The sequence below is a fragment of the Eumetopias jubatus genome, unplaced genomic scaffold (assembly GCF_037043125.1).
Source record: "Eumetopias jubatus isolate StellerSeaLion01/CBP00866 unplaced genomic scaffold, mEumJub1_p1.0 scaffold_2, whole genome shotgun sequence".
NCBI lineage: Eukaryota > Metazoa > Chordata > Mammalia > Carnivora > Otariidae > Eumetopias > Eumetopias jubatus.
In genome coordinates this window covers 140,298,562-140,322,341 of record NW_028274808.1, presented here as the reverse complement: position 1 = coordinate 140,322,341, position 23,780 = coordinate 140,298,562, and the positions used below count along the sequence as shown (strand labels likewise).

The 23,780-nt window shown below is 34.6% G+C and overlaps 1 protein-coding gene across 3 annotated transcripts in view; it reads left to right on the top strand.

Annotated features, from left to right (window-relative positions):
- The window catches only part of MRPL1 (mitochondrial ribosomal protein L1), a 143,220-nt gene that overhangs the window by 78,669 nt on the left and 40,771 nt on the right, over positions 1–23,780 (top strand). For all 3 annotated transcript variants that reach the window (XM_028100753.2, XM_028100752.2, XM_028100751.2), the window contains 2 exons: positions 1,351–1,462; positions 18,433–18,539. In XM_028100753.2, coding sequence (XP_027956554.1) covers positions 1,351–1,462; positions 18,433–18,539 — 219 coding nt within the window. The remainder of the gene's footprint in view (positions 1–1,350; positions 1,463–18,432; positions 18,540–23,780) is intronic.

The following is a 23,780-nucleotide window of genomic DNA, read 5'->3' as shown; positions in this document are numbered from 1 at the left end:
AATTTTAAATTTAAAGGAGCATGTCATAAAATCCATCTTAAAAGGTCTTAGAGTAGAAATTTCACACGCAGTTCTTTGACATTTCAAAATTGCCTCTGTTTTCATATTTCTATGAATAAGAGCCATTGCATGTGTTTGAAATCTGGATCTGCTCTTTATAAGTGCACAGACTGACTAATCTGTTCTAAGCCCTCAGTTTCCTGATCTGGGATGTGTGGTCAATATTAGTACTGGCCTCATAGGGTTATTATAAAGACTGGATGAACTAAATCATTTGACATGTTCAGCAGAATGCTTGGTCCATGTGCTAAGTGCTCATCTAATGCAAGTTGTTACTATTAAGGGGACCACAGTAAGCTATTTAGGGAGTAAAAAATTTGGAAAAATAAGAATAATAACAGGAAAGTTAAATTCCAGAATCACTGCTTAATTTTGCCATGGTACAAGATTTTAGGGTTCACTGTATAACACCAAACCATGTCTTTGAATGACATATTGTGGTAATATTATATGCAAAAAGAATCATTGGTAAAATATTTGTTGTCCTAGCAGTATTATTGTAAAAATTTGCTTTTTTGTAATCAACTAAATGTTTTTGTAATCATTTTGTAATCAACTAAATGTTTAAATGGAGTATATTGTAGTAGTCTAATAATTATTTCGGATGCTTGCCTGAATTAATTAAAACGGTCTTTTAAAAATTGGATATTATTCTTTTTGCTATTAAAATGGAATTAGAGTGTGGATAGATAAATTATAAATGAATTTGTCTTTGACCATCCCATTCCTCTTTTATTTTTAGTTATTGGAGGCAAATAGAATTTTAGTTTCAGTTCTTTGTGAAAATAATTATAGATTAGTTCTCTTGATGCTCTAAATTTAGGAAAGCAGTGTGGTTGCTAGTGATTTGGTTGCTAGTTTATTTGAGTGTTATTAATTTAACATGTTATATTGCAAAATTTTCAGCATTGTTTCTTCAGTTTTAATGGACATATGAATTCAACTTTGTAGGATTATATGAGCCATGTATACACATCAGTGCTATCTTCTAGTTGATTATACCTTTGCCTAACATAACCCCACAGAAGAATTAAACCCAGTAAATGGGTTTTTGTTTTGTTTTGTTTTGTTTTAAAGGATGTGGCTATTTTTAAAAGAGAACATCAGAAAATGTTTTGGTTCTAATGGTTTTCATAATTGGTAAATGTGTTTGTAGGATCTTTGAAGGAAAGAATTGTGCTTAATGTCTGTTTTCTAAATTATAAGGGAAATTACTACATTATACTTTATTTTCAGAAGGATAAACCTTTTCATATAATCTAAGGTTATCTTTTTTCCCCTGATTTTCAGATTTTGGATGATGAAATTCAATCAGACTTTTATGTAGCTGTTCCAGAAATAATGCCCGAGCTTAATCAATTAAAGAAAAAGCTGAAAAAAAGATTTCCAAAACTAACTCGAAGTAAGGGAGAATTCTTTTTATTCTTTTTATTATTTATTCTTTTTACTATTTTTATATGCTGTCAACTTTCTAATATGTATGTTTAGTTATAAAACAAAACTGCTAATATATATGAAGAGTAAATAATACGTTCTGGTATTTGAATTTCATGTTGTGTAAGAACATGTGGATTTGATTTTTTTTTTCCCTTTGGCATTAATATTGGTAGTCTAATAGTTTGAAAACCTAGTTACTTTATGTTCTTTAAATTTAGGCCATATTCAGGTTTGAAATTTAATGGCACATATTACCCATTAGGTATGTTATCATACTGTTTTATACTTCTTTATCAATATAATATGTATGGTTATTTATGTCAGCATTCAACTTTTTTTTTTTTAGCATTCAATTTCTATATTTCTATATTATATATATAAACATTTATATACACACACACATATATATGTATGTGTATATGTATTTATATATAAATGCTTATTGTGTACATGGCTCTGTAGATATTTCCTTTAAGGAACTTTTCCCTTATGGATATTTCCCCCTTAGGAAGTCTAGTAGGAGGTAATGTTGCTACATAAATAGCCATAGTGTTAAGTATTATATGATAAATTCACAGGATGCCAAAGGTGTTTAGTAGAGGAGGATTTCACACATTGTTGGGGAAATCAGAAAAGGCATGCTGAAGGAGATAACATTTAAACTGTAACTTGAGGGGCACCTGGCTGGCTCAGTCAGCAGAGCATGAGACTCTTGACCTGGGGGTTGTGAGTTTGAGTCCTACGATGGGTATAGAGATTACTTAAAAATAAAAAATAAAATCTTAAAAAAGAAAATAAACTGTAACTTGAAAGGGGCTCCTGGGTGGCTCAGTCGGTAGAGCATGTGACTCTTGATCTCAGGGTTGTGAATTGAAGCCCCACGTTGGGTATGGAGGCTACTTAAACAAACATAAAAACTGTACCTTGAATAACTGGATGACTGGATTGAGGGTATTATTTTATATAGAAGGAATCTATTAATGATATACATTGAAGTAAGTCAGATATTATAGGCCATGTACCTATTATAGGCCAAATTATATCAGTTAATTCTCTTTGGCTTATAGTGAATGGCACCTCTACATTGAAATGAAAGAAAATAAAGGGAATCATATTGGAAGATGGATACCATATTGAGAAAGATCTTGAATAAGATCCTAAGAAGCTTGGACTTTTATTCTGTTTTTAACAGGAATCTCTTAGAAGTTTTTATTTATTTATTTATTTTTTAAGATTTTACTTATTTATTTGAGAGAGAGAGCACAAGCAGGGGGAACAGCAGAGGGAGAGAGAAGCAGACTCCGTGCTGAGCAGGGAGCTTGACACGGGGCTCGATCCCAGGACTCTGGGATCGTGACCTGAGCCAAAGGCAGCTGCTTAACTGACTTAGCCACCCAGGTGCCCCTCTTAGAAGTTTTTAAAATGGGGAGTTCCTTAGAGCTTTAATCTAGAGAGAATTTATAAGATGTATTGGCATTAATCAAAACTAGAAGTTGGGACACCAGTTTAAGTGCAATTGCCAGAGACTAATAAAGGTATTATTTAAACTAAAGTCTTCATAATGAGACTGTAGTGAGGCGATAAATGTCAAAGAGACGAGGTCTTTGTGCTACAGTTAGGAATGGACAGGTTGAGGGAGTGAGAGGCGGGGAGTCATATGATGCTGAGATTTTGAAGCCTAGGGATCTCCTAATAAGTTGATATTAATGGAAACAAGTAATAGATTCGGGAGGAAAAATAAGTTCATTTGCTGACATAGTTTGTTTTGGGTGTGCTGAATTTGGGGTAAATTTTGTAGTATAAACAGAACAAGTATTTCAAATTGTTTTAGTAGATTCATGTTCAAATTTGAATTCAAGTTGAACTAATTCATCAAACATGATAGCCACTAATACTTAACCTGAATTATAGATCATGTTCTGTACTTTAAGCAAATTCAAATGTCCTCTCTGATTCTTTTATTGTAGAATTTTATTTGTTTATTTTTGGTAAACTGCACTGAATAACATCCTTATTAGATATCTGACTGAGGTTTGGTACTTTTTGTTAGGGATATCCATTATGGGAGTATCTGTTGTCATGGAATCAGACTTATATTCTTTCCTAAGTAAAACCTGAAACTGAACATTATTTTAAAATTTAAACCAAAATTACAGTTGAATTTGATGAAAATATTTTTCATAATTTTTTTTGTGTCTAATTAAAATCAAGCTCTCTAAAACCAAACAATACTAAATATAGTCAATTAGAAGTGAAACGGAATACCAAATATATCAGTATCCCGTCATCTCCTTGCTTTACACAGTGAAATGATTTTTCATAGAAATTAACTTTGTCACCTTTGCTACTTTTCCATTCTCTAAATAATCTTTTTGGCCTCAATTTTCTTTATTCTTTAGCCTTGAGTTTTTTTATTACTGTTTTCATCATAAAACTCGAGACTATTGTTTTTTAGCCTGAAAGGTTTTTAAATAATTTATTTCTTTATCTCAAATAAGAAAACTGTCCCTTTAAAATGTTTATTTTTTTAATTGACTTTACTTTATTTGCACTTTCATAATGAGTCATAGGTTCCGTATACCATGGTCAAGTTTCCTAGTTATGTAGTCCCCCTGCTTCCATTTGCTTTAACAAAGCATGAAAAAATAGACCTTTCTCCTTCTCTAACATTGTCTTTTCACCCCCTGCCCACCCCCGCCCCAGGATCTGTTTAACAGTACTGGCAAAACATTTGTGTTCTTTAAACTTGAAGACAAACGATTAACCTGTCAAAAATGTTAAAACAGAATACACCAGATGTGCATTAGAACAAATGAGGCTTGTATTATGCATTTTCAGAGCTTATTCCGATTTTTGTTTAGGAACATTTGATTCCCCTTATATCCAACAAAAGACTTTAGGGTAAAATAGAAACTACGTTTTGAGCAAATGGATGAAATTAAAAAACAAACAAACAAGCCCCTGCAGCTGAGCTCATTAGTTTCCCATTTTGTCTTACATTTTGTTTTACTAATGGGAGTGGGTGTAACTATCTTGGCTGGATTGAGTGTGCACATTTTGCAGCATGTTTAATGCTGCATTTTTATTCATTTTGTTTTAATTGCTTACGTAACTCTAGGCAAGTTCTCTATTTTTCAAATGCACATTTGGCTTCTTTTCCTAGTATTATTTTTTTTTATTTTTTAAAAAAAGGCATTTAAAACTTGCTTTTTAAATTTCTTGGAAGAAATTGGGCTTCATTTTGCTTATCAACTAGCTTTTTTCTCCCAATGTAAGTGCCCTCTGAAATCCTTTCATCTTTAATATAGATATGTTTTATTGATAAATTGGATTTTTAAATTGCTAACCTATCTTTTAGCACTTAGTAAACAAAAAATATGAGTATGAAAAATATCTTGACTAATGGAATTAGTTTTTTATTATACATGTTAACCCATGAATGGGTATTATGGCATATATGGAGAAAGTTGAATTCTTTTAAACCATGCTAAGTTATTGGCAGGTAGGTGGAAAAGGGACATGATTAGGAAATTGGACTCACTAATGTGTATTCCTCTTAATGCATAGAATTGAACATCAGTGCTCCAGTTGGAGTCTTGTCAAAAGGATGTGGTAGCAGTCTTGCCCAAAGAGTATCCATATTTACTGAGTAGGACACCACTTTCTGTATGGAAGTTGGGGTTGTTAATCATATTTGAGACTAGTGGATGTGAACTTACTGAAATCTAATGTGAAATATTTTTAATTCATAGATTGACATTCTGTACTTAAAGAGTATTGCTTGCATTATTGAAATAATTAGAACTCTTTGGTTATATAAAGAAAAATACTAAGACATAGAGAATTTTTGCACAGTAATGAATTTGAAATTTTCCAAATTTCCCCCCTCATGTATTAGTTTAAAAACGATGTGTTTGTGAAAGACTCCAATGATTATTATGAATAATTATAATTATTAGAGATGAATTATTGATATATTACAGCTGGTTCTATTATTCTTTCCTTCATTTCCTTTACTCTAGCTATAGTGGCCTCCTTGTGCTTTTTCACACACACTAAGTGTTCTCCCTTCTCTGATCTTTGGACTTACTGTCCCATCTGTCTGTAATGCTCATTGCTTATTAGCTTGGTTCACTTCCTCATTCAAGCATCACCTAGACAGAGTGGCCTTCCATAACTCTACTATATAAACTATTATTCCCCACCCTCCCTTATCACTGTATTTTTCATTGTTGTGATTTTTTATATCTTTTAGGACTTAACACTCTTAGCGTCTTACTCTGGCAACCACCATATTGTTCTCGGTATTTATAGCTCTTTTTTGCCTTTTTGTTTGTTTGTTTTGTTTTTTAGATTACATATACAAGTAAAATCATATGGTATTTTCCTTTCTCTGACTTATTTCACTTAGCATAATACCCCCTGGGTCCATCCATGTTGTCACAGATGACAAGGTCTCATACTTGTTTATGGCAGAGTAACATTCCATTGTATATATATATATACCACACCTTTTTTATCCATTCATCTATTCATGGACATTTGGGTTACTTCTGTATCTTGGCTATTGTAAATAATGCTGCAGTAAACATAGGAGTGCATATATAAATTTTTTTGAATTAATGTTTTCATTTTCTTTGGGTAAATACCTGGCAGTGGAATGAATTACTGGATTGTATGGTATTTCTATCTTTAATTTTTTGAGGAAACTCCATACTGTTTTATACAGTGGCTGCACCAATTCACATTCCTACCAACAGTGTACAAGGGTTCCTTTTTCACCATGTCCTCACCAGCGCTTGTTATTTCCTGTGTTTTTGATACTAGCCATTCTGGCCAGGTGTAAGGTGATGTCTCATTGTGGTTTTGATTTTCATTTCCCTATGATTAGTGATGTTGATCATCTTTTCATGTGTCTTTTGGCCCTCTGCATGTGTTTTTTATAAAAATGCCTATTCAGATCCTCTGCCCATTTTTAATTGGATTGTTTATCTGGTGTTGAGTTGTGTAAGTTCTTTATATATTTTGGCTATTAACCCACTATCTGATATATCATTCGTACATATCTTCTCCCACTCAGTAGGTTGCTTTTTCATTTTGTTGATGATTTTCTTCACTGTGCAAAAGCTTTTTATTATTTTAGTGTAGTCCCATTAGATTATTTTTGCTTTTGTTTCCCTTGCCTGATGAGACATTATCTAGAAAAATGTTGCTAAGGTTGATGACAGAGATTACTGCCTATGTTTTCTTCTGGAGTTTTATGGTTTTAGGTCCCACATTTAGGTCTTTAACCCATTTTGAGTTTATTTTTGTGTATAGTGTAAGAGTGGTCCAGTTTTATTCCTTTGCATGTAGCTGTCCACTTTTCCCAGGACTATTTATTGAAGAGATTGTCTTTTCTGCATTGTATTTCTTGCCCCCTTTTTCGATGATTAATTGACCATGTAAGTGTAGGTTTATTTCCTTTTTTGGGGGGGATCCTTAAAATCTTTTTATTTATTTATTTTTCCATTTTCAGGATATGCTTTTATTTATATGTATTTTTTATTATGTTAATCACCATACATTACATCATTAGTTTTTGATGTAGTGTTCCATGATTCATTGTTTGCATATAACACCCAGTGCTCCATTCAGTATGTGCCCTCTTTAATACCCATCACCAGGCTAACCCATTGCCCCACCCCCCTCCCCTCTAGAAGCCTCAGTTTGTTTCTCAGAGTCCATGGTCTTTCATGGTTCATCTCCCCCTCTGATTTCCCCCCCTTCATTTTTCCCTTCCTATTATCTTCTTTTTTTTTTTTAACATATAATATATTATTTGTTTCAGAGGTACAGGTCTGTGATTCATCAGTCTTACACAATTCACAGCGCTCACCATAGCACATACCCTCCCCAATGTCTATCACCCAGCCATGCCATCCCTCCCACCCCCCACCACTCCAGCAACCCTCAGTTTGTTTCCTGAGATTAAGAATTCCTCTATCAGTGAGATCATATGATACATGTCTTTCTCTGATTGACTTCTTTCGCTCAGCATAATAACCCTCCAGTTCTATCCACATTGTTGCAAATGGCAAGATTTCATTCCTTTTGATGGCTGCATAATATTCCATTGTCTGTACACCACCTCTTTATCCATTCATCTGTCAATGGACATCTTGGCTCTTTCCATAGTTTGCCTATTGTGGACATTGCTGCTATAAACATCGGGGTGCTCATACCCCTTTGGATTCCTACATTTGTATCTTTGGGATAAATACCCAACAGTGCAATTGCTGGGTTGTATGGTAGCTCTATTTTCAACTTTTTGAGGAACCTCCATACTGTTTTCCAGAGAGGCTGCACCAGCTTGCATTCCCACCAACAGTGTAGGAGGGTTCCCTTTCTCCATACCCCCACCAACATCTGTCATTTCCTGACTTGTTAATTTTAGCCATTTCCCCTGCTGTCTATCTTCCCGAATATTGCCTTGGATTCACTTCTCCGCACGTCCTACCTTCCAGAAAGTGGTCGCTTTTCTGTTCAGAGGGTTGCTGCTATTCTTTTCTTCTCCAATCTCCTGTTGAGTTCGTAGGTGTTCAGAATGGTTTGATCCCTATCTAGCTGAATTCCTGGGACCAGACAAAATTTAGGTCTCCTACTCCTCTGCCATCTTGCTCCTCCCCAGTGTAGGTTTATTTCTGAGCTGTCTGTCCTGTTCCATTGATCCATGTGTCTGTTTTTGTGCCAGTACCATACTTTTCTGATTACTACAGCTTTGTAGTATATCTTGAAATCTGGGATTGTGATATCTCCAGCAGTGTTCTTTTTTTTTCAAGATTGCTTTGGGTATTCATGGTCTTTTGTGGTACCATACAAATTTTAGGAGTCTTTGTTCTACTTCTGTGAAAAATGTTGTTGGTATTGGTAGGTATTCTATTTAATCTATAAATTGCTTTGGGTAGTATGGACATTTTAACATAATACTTAATTTTAACATAATATTAATTCCTTCAGTACATGAGCATGAAATATCTTTCCATTTGTGTCATCTTCAGTTTCATCCGTGTTTTATAGTTTTCAGTCTTTCACCTCTTTGGTCAAATTTATTCCTAGGTATTTTATTCTCTTTTGGTGCAATTGTAAATGGGATTATTTTCTTAATTTCTCTTTCTGCTACTTCATTGTTAGTATATAGAAATGCAACAGATTTATTTATATTAAGTTTGTATCCTGTAAGCCTACTGAATTCACTTATTTTTTTAAAGATTTTATTTATTTGAGAGAGAGGGAGCTAGCATGAGCAGGGGGAGGGGCAAAGGGAGAGGGAAAAGCAGACTTCCCACAGAGTGCAGAGCCCAGTGTGGGGCTTGATCCCAGGACCCTAAGTCATGATAGCTGAAGTCAGATACTTAACCAACTGAGCCATCCAGGCAACCCTCATTTATTACTTTTAATAGTTTTTGGTGGTCTTTAGGGTTTTCTGTATAGTATTATATCATCTGCAAATAGTAACAGTTTTCTTCTTCCTTACCAATTTGGGTGCCTTTTATTTATTTATTTTTTTTCTTGTCTGATTGCTGTGGCTAGGACTTCCAGTAGGTGTTGAATGAAAGTGGCAAGAGTGGTCATCCTTATCTTATTTCTGATTTTTGAGCAAAAACTCTGTTTGTCACCATTGAGTATAGTGTTAACTGTAGATTTGTCATATTTGACCTTTATTAGGTTGAGGTATGTTCCTTCTATATTGATGTTGTTGAGAGTTTTTATCATAAGTGGATGTTGAAATTTGTTATTGTTTTTTCTGTATCTATACTAAGATAATCAGATGATTTTCATCTTTCATTTTATATTTTTTGTTGTGGATGTGTATTTGGTTCCTCTTGTTAGAGTATGAGCATTTTTTGGTTTTGTTCACTATTTTATTTCCATGGTCTAGAGTAATATGTGGCACATAGTGGAACTCAACAAATATTTGTACAATGAATGCACATTTAATGCAACATTCAGTTGATAGTAGATACAGCATTAAATTAATCAACTGAGGGGGCGCCTGGGTGGCTCAGTTGGTTAAGTTGCTGCCTTCGGCTCAGGTCATGGTCCCAGGGTCCTGGGATCGAGCCCCGCATCGGGCTCCCTGCTCGGCGGGGAGCCTGCTTCTCCCTCTCCCACTCCCCCTGCTTGTGTTCCCTCTCTTGCTGTCACTCACTCTCTCTCTCTCTCTGTCAATTAAATAAATAAATAAAATCTTTAAAAAAAAATAAATTAATCAACTGAGGAATGAATTATCTACAACTTACAGATTTTTTTGGATTAGAATAATTGTATGTACAGTTATTGAGTATCTACGTCTCAAGTCTTGAGTGTGGTGAGTATGAACAAGACAGATGAGGTCCTTACTGTCACAGAACTATCAGTTTTTGTTTTTTGCAGCAGGCAAACTGGTTTAATTTAATATTTAATCATGCTCAGATTCTCTAGTCAAACAAAAGAACAAAAAACAAAACACATACCCCCAAAACTTTTATTTGATTTAGCTATCCTTTCTAGCTACGATCTTATCTTTTCTGTTGTTTTATACAAAGTTTTCTAAACAAGTAGTCTTCACTGGTTGGGTGTCTCCATTTCCTTACCAAGTGTTATTCTTTCTTACATCCTCCTTTCTTGTAATTCAACTAAAATGTTGCTCTCAGTAATAATCATCAGTCTTTCTTTTACCACATTCAAAGATCTCTTCTTAGAAGTTTTTTTTTTTTGTTTCTTGAGACTTTATTTTACACTGTATGATCTTTACCTCCTTTCTTACTAACTGGTCCTACTTGGTTTGGAAAACAAACTTTGGCTGTCTTGTTTTATTCTACTTCTTCCCTATGATATTCTTGGGTAAAGAAGAAAAGAGAGTATTAGAGTGAAATACCTGATCATATAGTTTAGTACTGATTATGTTCATTATGGAAATTGATAGAATTAGAGGAAGAGAAAGGGAAAGGAAGAACGAGGAGAGAAGTAGAAGAACATAAAGGTACAGAGAAAAGAGAACGTGAAGAAGAGAGCAATTACAAAGCAGTAAGGGGCTAGCAGAGGCTTAGAAATAGCAGTGAAGATTTAACATTGGGCTATATTGAAAAGCAGAATAGAATAGTAGTTAATATAAACCTCTCGGTCTTGGTTTTATCACTTACATTGACCTTGAACCCGTTTTTTAACATTTTTGTGCCTCTGTTTATTCATCTACAAAATGGGTTTCATAATAACATGTCTCTATAGTGTTTTTGTTATAGTGTATGTAAGAGCTTAGCACAGGCTGGGTGATAAGTACATAATATAAATGAACTGCAATTATTATTGACTCCCTACAATTTAGGTACAAATACCTAAGGTAGCTACTTATTCTTTGCAATTAATTTAGGAGTATTCATTCTTTTTCATGCCTTCGTATATCATTTCTACTTTCATAGTTCATTTATTGAATAAGCACATAACAGTTGAGTACCTACTATGTGCCAGGCAGTACACTTAGTACTGAGGGTTGAAAGATAAAAAGATAGTTCCCATCTTTAAGGAGATAAAAATTGAGAGGCGAGAGAGACAAGAACAAACTGCTGCACTAAAATGCAGAAAGTGTACGAGTGTACAGTATACAAAGTGCTGAGAGAAGTGAGGGACTACTTTGTAGAATCAGATTATATAAAGAAGATAGCAGTTAAGTTGAGAGGTTAAGCATGAATAAGTATTTTCTTTTCTGACATGCATGGGGAGAACATTCCAGGTAGAGGAAATGGCCTATACTAATGCACAAAAGTATGAGAAACTCAGTTCTGTGTTCAGGAAATTATAAATACCTTTCTATCATTTGGCACATAATATTTTATCAGATAGTGGTGGTCAGTGGGGTTAGACAGCAATAGGCAGTGGGCCAGATCACCAAGGGCTTTGCGTGACGTACTGTGGAGATTAGATTTTATCCTTTATGCAGTTAGGAGCCATTGAAAAATGTTGCTCAGAATAATGATGTAAGATTTGCATATTAGAATGACTATATGTGGGAGCTGTTTAAGTGACAGCGTGGTAATAGGGAAATGATGAAACTCAAACAGACCAGTAGGAGGCGAATGCAGTAGTCTAAAAGATGAATAAGGACAGAATTTGAGCAGTGGCAATGAAGACAGAGAGGAGGAAAGCTGTTGTGGGATATTGAGAAGGCAGAATGAACAGGAGTTACTGATTAGATGTGGGAGGTAAGGGAGAGGGAGGAATCTAGAATGATTCCCTGATTTCTGTTGTGAGTAACCCAGTATAAACTATGAAACATAGAGGAGGTAAAACAGGTTTGGGCATGATCATAATATCAGGTGATGGAGGGAAGATGGAGTTAGGCTGGCACAAATTTATTCTGTTTTCCTGGAAGTCAGTATTAAGATAAAGTAGGTTGTGATAAACAAATATGCACATTGTAATCTCTAGAGTAAGTAAAAAACATATACAAAGAGATGCAGGTTAAAACTCAGTAGAGGAATAAAAAATAAAAAAGATATACTAAAATATTTTTGTTTAAAAGAAAAGAAGGCAGTAAAGGAAGAATAGAGGAACATATGAGATGAGACAAACAGAAAACACATCAAAATAAAGACCTAAATCTAGCCATATCTTTAGTTTTGTTAATTGGAAATGGAATGAATAAACATTCCACCCAAAAGGCAGAGATTATAAAACAAAGAAAAAACAATCCAATTATATGGTGTTTACAGGAGACACACTTTATATTCAAACACACAAATAAACTGAAAGCAAAATGATAGATAAAGATATACCATGAAGGGCACCTGGGTGGCTCAGTCAGTTAAGCGTTTGCCTTCAGCTCAGGTCATGATCTCAGGGTCCTGGGTTGGAGCCCCACATTGGCCTCCCTGCTCTTCAGGGAGCCTGTTTCTCTTTCTCCCTCTGCCTGCCACTCTCCCTACTTGAACTCTTTCTGTCTATCAAATAAATAAATAAAATCTTAAAAAAAAAAAAAGATATACCATGAAAATAGTAAGCATTAGTGACCTGGATCGACTATATTAATACCAGACAAAATAGACTTTTGAGACAAGGACTGTTAGGAACAACTTTATGCCAATGAAATGGGCAAATTTCTTGTAAGACACAGGTCACCAAAGTGTCTAGAAATAATAGAAAATCTACATGGATCTATATCAGCTGAAGAAATTGAATTAGTAATTTACAGCTTCCCACAGTGAAAAGTTCAGGACCACATGACTTCTTACAGGTGAATTCTATCCAACATTTAAGGCAAAAATAATACCAATCCATTAAACCTCTTTTAGAAAATAATGGGGAAGGAACACTTACCAACTTATTTTATGAGCTCAGCAGTACCCTGGTATCAGAGGTAGACAAGGATATCACAAGCAAACAAAACACATGAACATAGAAGCACAAATGATTGACAAAATATTAGCAAATTGAATCTGGAAGTATGTTTTTATGTATATATGTATGTATGTATTAAAGGTTAGTAAACATTAGCCAAGAAGATTTATTCTAGGATTACAAAGTTAGTTTGACATCTGAACGTCAGTATAATATATCATGTTAATAGAATAAAGGAAATAGACCTTAAGATCATCTCAGTAGATGCAGGGAAAACATTTGACAAAATCTAATAGCCATTCATGCTAAGAACTCAGAATACTAGAAATAGAAGTGAACTTCCTCAGCCTGACAAAGCACATCTATGAAAAATCAATAGCTCATATCATTCTTAATGATGAGACCATTAAGACTGAATGCTTTCTGGGCGCCTGGGTGGCTCAGTTGGTTAAACGACTGCCTTCGGCTCAGGTCATGATCTTGGAGTCCCAGGATCGAGTCCCACATCGGGCTCCCTGCTCAGCAGGGAGTCTGCTTCTGCCTCTGACCCTCTTCCCTCTCGTGCTCTCTATCTCTCATTCTCTCTCTCTCAAATAAATAAATAAAATCTTTAAAAAAAAAAAGACTGAATGCTTTCTGCCTAAAGTCAGGAACAAGGTGAAGATTTGTGTTCTCACCACTTATGTTCAGCATTGTATTAAAAGTCAGTGAAATAAAGGGCATACATATGGGAAAGGAAGAAATAAAACTCTTCATGCCCAGAAGTAGGATTCTAAGTGAATTCTTTTTTTTTAAAGATTTTTTATTTATTCACTTGAGACACAGAGATAGAGAGAGCATGAGCAGGGAGAGAGGCAGAGGGAGAGGGAGAAGCAGGCTTCCTGCTGAGCCAGGAGCCCGATGTGGGGCTCCATCCCAGGACCCCGGGATCATGACCTGAGCCGAAGGTAGATGCTTAACCATCTGAGCCACCCAGGCGCCCTAGGTAGTGAATTCTAATAAGTGAATTTAGTGAGGTTAAAGTATTTAAGATCAATACACAAAATCAACTGTATTTCTATATCAGCAATAGCCAATCAAAATGAAATTTATAAAACAGTTCCATTAATAAGAGCATAAAAAGTCAAATAAAGGAAAAATAAATCAAAATAAGGAATAAATTTAACAAAAGATGCAGGACCTACTTAGAGAAAACTGCTAACTGTTGCTAAAAGTATCAGAAATACCTAAGTAAATAAAGGTACATGGCATTGCTGTGGATTTGAAGGATAATATTGTTAAGAGGGATTTTTCCTACATTTTGTACAGATTTAGTACAGTCCCAATCAAGCTCCCAGAAAGCTTAAAAAAAATTTTTTTTTTGGAAATTGACAAGCTTATTCTAGTATATAAGTAGAAATACAAAGGACCTAGAATAAAAAATGTTTTTAAAAAGGAAGAACAGAATTGGAGGACCTGCATTAGCTGATTTAAGACTTTAGTCTATAGTAATCAAGACAGTGTGGTACAGCATAAGGATGGATGTGTATAGATCAAACCTTGAGAGGTAAAAAATAGACCCAAGTCTAAGGGACAATTGATTTTTGACAAAGGTACCAAGATTATGTGGGGGAAAGAACAGTTTTCAGTGAATGTTTCTAAAATAACTGGATATCCCTTTCCTCCCATCAAATACAAAAATTAATTAAAAGTGGATCACAGATCTAATTGTAAGGGCTAAAGCCATTAAATTCTAGAAGAAAATTTTCTGGAAGAAAATCTTTATGGCTCTAGATTAAGCACAGATTTCTTAGGACACAAAAAGCATGAGCCATAGAAGAACTTGCTAAAATGGAGTATCAATATTAAAAACTTGGCTTATGGGAAGACACCACTAAGAAAATGAAAAAGACAAGCCACAGTTTGGGGTAAAATATTTGCTACATATTTATCTGACAAAGGACTTATTTCTAGAATTACAAAGAACTCTTACAACTCAGTAAAAAGACTATTTAAAAAAGGGGCAAAAGAACTGAACAGGCAGCTTACAAAATAAGATATACAATTGGCCATTAAGGACTAGAAATGATGCTCAACATCTTGGTCATTAGGTAAATGCAAATTAACATCGACAAACTTTGCTTATAAGACAAAGAGGTAGGAAAAGGAATATGTAAAGTCAAAGAAAGATTTTATTTGTTTTGGGATGGAATTGGCCTGAAAACTCAAATGTGCATCATTACCCCCAATCTATCACTTTTTTTCTTGTTTCTTATTCTAACTGTATACACACTATATATTTTTTTTCAATCCTCCTTCAGAACCTTCTCTTCAGTATGTTTTAATGAAAAACTATTTCTGTTTTCTTCCTAAGCCCTAGTCTTTCACACTCATTATTACAATGTCACTATGAGATCAGACGCAAAATTATGAAGTCATTTATTCATTCTTTCAGCAAACATTTGTCCTTTGGTACTCCTGCTAATTACCTACCTGCATCTAGACAGAGATATCAAGTAGGTGATTGGAGATCATGAGAGAGGTTGTGGCTAGAGATGTAAATTTGGCAGTTCTTGGTGGATGAATTGTTTTTAAAGCCATGTATCTGGATGAGATTGCTTAAGGTGTGATTGAGTAGAAAGAGAAGTCAAAGACTGAGCCCTGCGGTAGTTTAATCTTTGTAAGTCACCTAGGTGAGCTGAGGGTGAGGTGGCTCAGCCAACAAATTGAGTGGAACAGCCAGTGAGAGCAATGTTTCAGAGGACAAGTCAGGATATTTTAGGGAAAAGGAGAGATATACACTGAACTGCTCTTGATAGGTCAAGTCAGAGGAACATTGAGAAATGATTAATAGATTTGTCATTGTGAAGGTCATTGGTGACCTTGACAATATTATTTTCAGTGGATGATAATCTGTTTCAAGTAGATTTAAGAGAAAATGGAGAAGTAGAGAAAGGATAGACAGCTGTTTTGAGAACTTAAACTCTTAAGGGAAGTATTGGTCACTGGAAGACAATATGAAGTTGTAGACTTATTTTAAAATAAGATGGGAGATTTTATAGCAAGTTTGTAAGCTGATGATGATGATTTAGAAAAGCATGTCTAAGAAAATCGACGGTGTAGTAGAGAGAAGGGAGGGGTGGGATCCAGTGCGCAAATGAAGAGGGTTGGCCTTTGCTGAGAGCATAGACTCTTGATTCACCATGACAGGAAGGAAGGCATTGTGGTTAACATAATTCTTGAGCTCTCACTATGTAGAAGGCACTATTCATGAGAAACAAGCTTAAATAGAGACATAAATGATTTAACCAGGTTCCCGTTTTTTTGTATATCACTTTTAGCATTTACTGTTTTATTATACTGTTTTCATACTGTTTAATACTAGTTACATCAGAATTTGATACTAAAAAAAGGTAGCATTTTTTTAGTGGTAGTTCCATCTGCAAGTCCCTTTTCTCCCCATCAATTACAATTAGATTGTAAGCTTCTTGTGGATAATTGCTTTCATTTACAGTGACGTGCTCCTGAGCCATACTGAACAACTCCCGAGATGATCCTTGACAGTAATATATGCTGAAGATATACTGTACTCTCTATATAATGAGATCTTCATGTTGACTTATCATGGGAAGAATTATTGGAGACATATTAAGAGTGGTGTGTCTTTAGTAGCACATTCTTTATTGTCTATTTTACTCTTCAAATAATATTTTCTATGTACAAAATTGAAAAATTTTCAAGTTAAGGTATGTTGTCATGAAATATTAAAAACTTGTATTTTTGTGTATTAAATTTGAGTTAAATGTTAATGACTAAAAATTTGGAAGGTACAGTTTATTTTTGAAGTCTTCTGTGTGATCTGTTGAAAATTCTTAATTTTTACCTTGACTTCATTTTTCTCCTTTCTATATTCAGTTATACTTCTTTTGCTACCATAATGGAGGACAAAGTGACATTAGAATCCAAAAAATTGAGTTTCTTTTTTTTCTTTAAATTTTTATTGTTATGTTAATCACCATGCATTACATCATTAGTTTTTGATGTAGTGTTCCATGATTCATTGTTTGTGCATAACACCCAGTGCTCTATGCAGAACGTGCCCTCTTTAATACCCATCACCAGGCTGACCCATCCCCCCACACCCCTCCCCTCTAGAACCCTCAGTTTGTTTTTCAGAGTCCATCGTCTCTCATGGTTCGTCTCCCCCTCCGATTTACCCCCCTTCATTCTTCCCCTCCTGCTATCTTCTTCTTCTTTTTTTTTTCTTAACATATATTGCATTATTTGTTTCAGAGGTACAGATCTGTGATTCAACAGTCTTGCACAATCCACAGTGCTCACCATAGCACATACCCTCCCCAATGTCTATGACCCAGCCACTCCATCCCTCCCACCCCCCACCACTCCAGCAACCCTCAGTTTGTTTCCTGAGATTAAGAATTCCTCATATCAGTGAGGTCATATGACACATGTCTTTCTCTGATTGACTTATTTCACTCAGCATAACACCCTCCAGTTCCATCCATGTCATTGCAAATGGTAAGATCTCATTCCTTTTGATGGCTGCATAATATTCCATTGTGTATATATACCACATCTTCTTTATCCATTCATCTGTCGATGGACATCTTGGCTCTTTCCACAGTTTGGCTATTGTGGACCAAAAAATTGAGTTTCAATTCTTAACTCTTTTTTCATGCCAGCTTCTGTAGCCATTTATGCAGTAATGAACTGCCTCTATACTATCAGTCACTGTGATTATTATTTCTACTGCTAAATCTTGTGACTTCTAGTTCCTTTCCCTTTTTTATGGTAAGGCAGGTCAGGTGAGTTTCACATGAAAGTAGGTAAAAACTTCCTAAAAGATTTCAAGACTGTACTGTTTGCTTTTATCACAGAAAATATTATAGATTTAATTTGTCCGTAAGTTTCTAAAGGGTGATAAGCATCATCCTTGCATAAACTTACTTACTGGTTTTCTATTAGTGTGCAACAATATTACCACAAATTTAGTGGCTTAAAACAACACACATTTACTATCTCATAGTTTCTGTATATTAGGAATGTGTGTACACCTAAGCTGGGTCCTCTGCTTCATTGTCTCATAAAGCTTCAATCAAGGCATCAGTCAGGGCTGTGGTTTCATCTGAGACTTGACTGGGGAAAGATCCACTTCTGGACTCATGTGGCTTTGGGGCAGGATTCAGTTCCTTATAGGCTGCTAGGTTGAGGGCATCAGTTTCTTATCTTGGGGCCCTTTTCCTATGTCAACTTAAAACATTGCAGCTGCTTCTTCAAAACCAGTAAAGAAGAGAGTCTCCTCCAAGATGGGCATTACAGTTTTATGTAATGTAATCACGTGCATGTAAACATCCTGTCTCTTGGTTAGAAGTAACTTGCAACTCCCATCCACATTCAAGAGGAGGGGGTCACAAAAGGGCATGAAAGCAGGAAATGAGCATCACAGAGGCCACTCTAGAAAGTCTGTCTGCTACAACTTGTTTGCTATATCTTAATACAGGATGAATGTTTCTCTTATTCAGTAATTTTTGTTACTTATTTATTTGTAGTGATAACTGGATTTTTAATTTTTCTAACCAGATTCCATTGGCCGTGACATCCCCAAAATGCTTGAATTATTTAAAACTGGACATGAAATTAAGGTAGATGAAGAAAGGGAGAACTTTCTCCAGACCAAAATAGCAACAGTAAGTTACAATGGAAATTGTTATTAAATAACCATCTTTTTTTTTTTTTTTTTTTGCTTGAGTGACTGACAATTTATAATATGCCAGTCCTTTGAACTTGTTCTTGGCACTAACTAACATCAGGAGTAGCACTAAATATACAGAGAGATAATTTCTTTTTATTCTGTAGATTGAACTCATAAATTTTAATGGTATTTGAGAATTCCTTCATGTGCCACTCAGTGATACTGTATTTTGTCTTATTTGATTGTTCTATGTATGTATTTTTTGCTCTCTAATATTCTAAGTTTATTGAGAGTAGGGATAGATCTTGTACATCCCCTGTGGAACATTGCATAATGCTGAGTGCATAGTAGGTATTTAATGCTACTATACTGGAATTGAGTAATTTGCTTTGTTTTTATGAATTGTTTTGATTATCCCTGCTTGGGTTTTTAAAAACTGCCTCCTTATAGAAGATGCTGGAAATCAACTCTCAAAGCTATTTTTTGGACTCTGATATAGATATGTCAGGTTTATAGGACTATGTTTTTAGATATATAGTTATTTGCTAATATCTTCTTTATGCTGAGGAATCTCTAAAATACTTTTTACTGTTCAGTAACCATAGGAATAATAGTGATATATATAATAAAATTTAAACAGTGCCTAGCAAGTGCCAGGCACTATTCTAAACATTCTTCATTTCATATATTCTCTCTCTTAATCTTCAACACTATGAGAGGACAAATTATCATCCCCATTTTATGGATGAAGGCCAAAGAGGTTAAATAATCTTTCCAAAGTCTCACAGCAACTATGAGGCAGAATAGGTATTTGAACGTTGGCAGTCTTTTCAGGAGTCCAGGCTCTTTGCCCAAAACCATCTTGCCTCAGGCCTGGAATTACTTGAATAGCTGTAATTCCTCTTCCCATCCTGCTCTTAGAGGATTTCTGCATTACAGCCCCCAGCTAGTAGTCCAGGCTAATTGAGCTATGCCTACTATAGATCATCAGAAGTAGAGAAAAGGTACTTAGCTAGTTTTATGGAAGGAAAACTTGCTTTAGAAAGAGGGCAAAACAATGTAATCTAGTCAGGGATTGGGAAAGCCCTCATTGCTGTCATTACATCAGAGCTTGGCACCAATTGTGTGGCATTGTGTTCTGCTAAAATCTGATGTTGTACTTTCCTTATTTCCAAAAGGCCCTTGACAGTGCTTCTTGTTTGTTAGGGATGAAATGTAAAAAAACAAAAAAAAAAGGAAATTTTAAGAAAATATTATAAAGCTATAAGAGTCTTAGGTTTGAATACCTGTTCTGCTGCTTATGGGATGGCAGACTTTAAACAAGTTTCTTAATGTTGTGTCTCCAATTCCTGAGTTATCGCATTTACGTAGTAATATTTATTTCACAATGTGGTTTTGAAGATTAAATAAAAATTTGAAATGGTAGCAGCAGTTGTTAGTGTTTTTTGTTTTTAGAGATTCATTTTATTTTATTTTAGAGAGAGGGGGAGGGGCAGAGGGAGAGACTCTTCAAGAAGATTCCCCACTGAGTGGGGAGCCCAACACAGGGCTTGATCCCACAGCCCATGAGATCATGACCTGAGCCAAAACCAAGTCGGATGCTCAACTGACTGAACCACCCAGGTGCCCCATTGTTACTGTTTTGGTTGGACTTTTGGGGACTACAGGACATCTTTGTAAGACTATTTCTTTTCAGCTGGATCTTTTCTTTTGGTTAAGTAATATTTTCCGTATATTCAGGAGTTAATAGTTTATATGGATCCTGACTCTGTATAAGAAACTGTGGCATCTCATTTATTCTTCTCAACAAATACCATAGTTCTTAAGTGATTACATGAGCTCCAGGTCAGACTACTTGTATCATTTAGAGGTAGAATGTTTTTTCTTAATGAAAAATAAATTAATTTCTGTGTTTAAGAGAATCTTGTTGAATACTACTTAAATATTATAGTATTATATAGTATAGCAGATTAAGAGAGTGGATTTTAGATTTATACTCTCTGGATTCATACCCTAGTTCCGGATTGGAATTGTGTTCCCTTGCTCTCTGAGCCTCAGTTTTCCCCCATTCCCCATTTCCCCTAAATGCAAAATGAAGTTAATAATGATGCATATTTTCTAGGCTAGGAAGGAGTAGTTGAAATAATGACTATAAAGCCGACTTCTACTTCTGGCTAACATGGAGTAATAGGGACCTGATTTACTCTTTCACCTAAGATAATCAGCATTACCTTGATACCAAAATCAGGCAAAGAAAGATACAGTCCAGTATCATTTACGAAAAATAGATGTTAAAATTATAAACTAAATTTTAGCCAATGGAATCCAGCAGTATATATGAAAAAAGGATAACATGTCATCACCAAGTAGGGTTTATCCTAGGAATACTAAATTAGTTTAACATTCAATGATCAATTGTTAAATTTCACCATATTAACAAACTATAAATCAAAAGCTGTCTGATTATCTCAGTAGATACAGAGAAAGCAATTGACAGAATCCAACATTCATTCCTGATTAAAAAGTCTCAGCAAAGTAGGAATAGAAGTTAATGTCCTTAACCTGATAAAAGGCATCTAAGAAAAACCAACAGTTAACGTCATACTTAGAGGTAAAGACTGAATACTTTCTTTCTAAGACCAGGAGCAAGTTAAGGATATCCACTTTAACCACTTCTGTTCAGCATTGATCTAGGGATTCTAGGCAGTGAAATCAGGCAAAAAAACAAGGCATCCTGATTAGAAAGAAAAAAGTAAGATAGTGATTATTCACAGACGATATAATCTAACTACTAAAACAAAGAAGTAAGTTAAGGTTGCAGGATACAAATATACAAAAATCATTTTTGCTTCTATATAACAGCAACAATTAGAAATTAAATTTTTTAAAAAGTTAAAATTTAAAAATAATAATTTATAGTAATATCAAAAATAAGAAATACTTAGAGATAAATCTGACAAAAGATGTGAAAGATCCGTACACTGAAAATTTCAAGACACAGTTGAGGGAAATTAAAGAAGATCTAATAATTGATGAGGTGTACCATATTTATAGGTCAGTAAATCCAGTATTGTTAAGATGTCACTTGTCCCCAAAGTAATGTATAGATTTAGTACATTCTTGATCAAAATCCCATTTAGCCTTTTTTTTTTGTAGAAACTAGCAAGCTGATTCTGAAATTCATATGGAAATACAAATGTTCTAGAATAACTAAAACAACTTCAACAAATAGCAAAGTTAGAGGTCTACCTGATTTCAAGATTTATAAAGTTACAGTATTTAAGACACTGTGGTATTGACATCAAAAAAGACAAAATGATAATGGAGTAGAATAGAGTCCCAAAAATCAAAACAAAATGTATGTGGACAACTGATTTAAAACATGTTGCAAAGTCATTTTTAATGGATAAACATTAAGTCATTTCGAGAAATGGTACCAGAACAATTGAATATCTATATATAGTAAAATAAACTTTGACCCATAACTTCATACCACATATAATTAGCTCAAAGTGTATCAAAGACCTAAACATAAAGCCTAAAATTATAAAATTTGTGGAAGAAAAAGTTGAGTTAGGGAGTGATTCTTTTTTTTTTTAGATATGAAATGAAAAGCATAGCATGATCCACAAGAGAAATTGATAAATTGCACTGTATAAAAATTTAAAGCATTTACTCTTTAAAAGACATTGTTAAGATAAGTCACAGACTGGGATAAAATATTTACAAGTCATGTAACTGATAAATCCATAATATATAAAGAGCTCTTAAAGCTCAGTAATAAAAAAACCCAGTTTTAAAAATCAGCAAAAGATTTGAACATACCTCACCAAGGTGTGACAAACACATGGCAAACAGAGGACAAATACTTTGAAAGATGCTCAACATTATTAGTTGTTACAGAAATACAAATTAAAATCACAGTGAGATATCACTACACATCTATTGGAATGATTAAAATTAAAAAAGACTGATCCATAGCAAGTATTGGTAAGGATGTGGAGAGACTGGAACATTTACACTACTCTGGCAGTGTAAAATGATACAACCTCTTTGGCAAACAATTTGGCAGTTTAAGAAATTTAACATCCAGGAGTGCCTGGGTGGCTCAGTCAGTTGGGTGGCCAACTCTTGATTTTGGTTCAGGTCATAATCTCAGGGTCCTGGGATTGAGCCCCACATTGGGCTCCACACTCAGCGGGGAGTCTGCTTCAGGATTCTCTTTCTCCCTCTGCCCCTCCTCCCACTTGCTTGCTCATTCTCTGTCTCTAAAATAAATAAATACATCTTTAGAAAAAAAAGCAATTTAACATCCACCTGCTAGATGATCCATTATTCCACTTTTAGATATTTATCTAGGAGAAATGAAGACATACGTCCATACAAAAACTTATGAACAAATGCTTATAACAGATTTATTTGTAATAGCTAAAAACTGGAAACATTCCACATGTCCATTGACAGGTGAATGTATAAACAATCTTTGTTATATCTGTGTAATAGAATATTTTTTAGTAATAAAAAAATAATTGATACATGCTTTAACATGGATGAATTTAAAAATGATTATACTGAGTGAAAGCCAGAGGAGTACATACTGTATGATTCTATTTATATAAATTCTGGCAAATACAAACTTATATAGTATCATTAATGTATAGTGAAAGAAAGCAGACTGGTTATTGCTTTGGGCATAAGTGGATAGGGAGGGGTGGGAAGGAGGGATTACAAAGGAGCACATGGAATTTTGGGGGTGATTGACATGTTTGTTATTTTGACTGATGAGGTTTTCACGAGTATATGAATATGTCAAAACTTAATAAATTGACACTTTAGGAATGTGCAACATATCCTGTGGAATACCATTCAGCAATGAGTACTATGGATGCCTGCTCTGATGTGGATGATTCACAAATCATAATGCTTAGTGAAAAATCAGACATAGAAACCACATATATGTGATATCATTTATATGAAAAGGTAAAACTATAAAGACAAAAACTAGGTGAGTGGCTGCCTTGGGCAGGGGTTGGAGCAGGAAGTGTAGGCACTAACAGTAAATGCATGAGAGATCATACTGGGGTGATGAAGATATTTTAAAACTGAATTATGGTGATGGTTGCACAATCTGGTAAGCTTACTACAAAATCAAGAAACATAAATTAGAAAATGGTAAATAATATGATATGCAAAATATACCTCAATCAAGTTAAAAATGTTCAGTGTGTCAAGTATA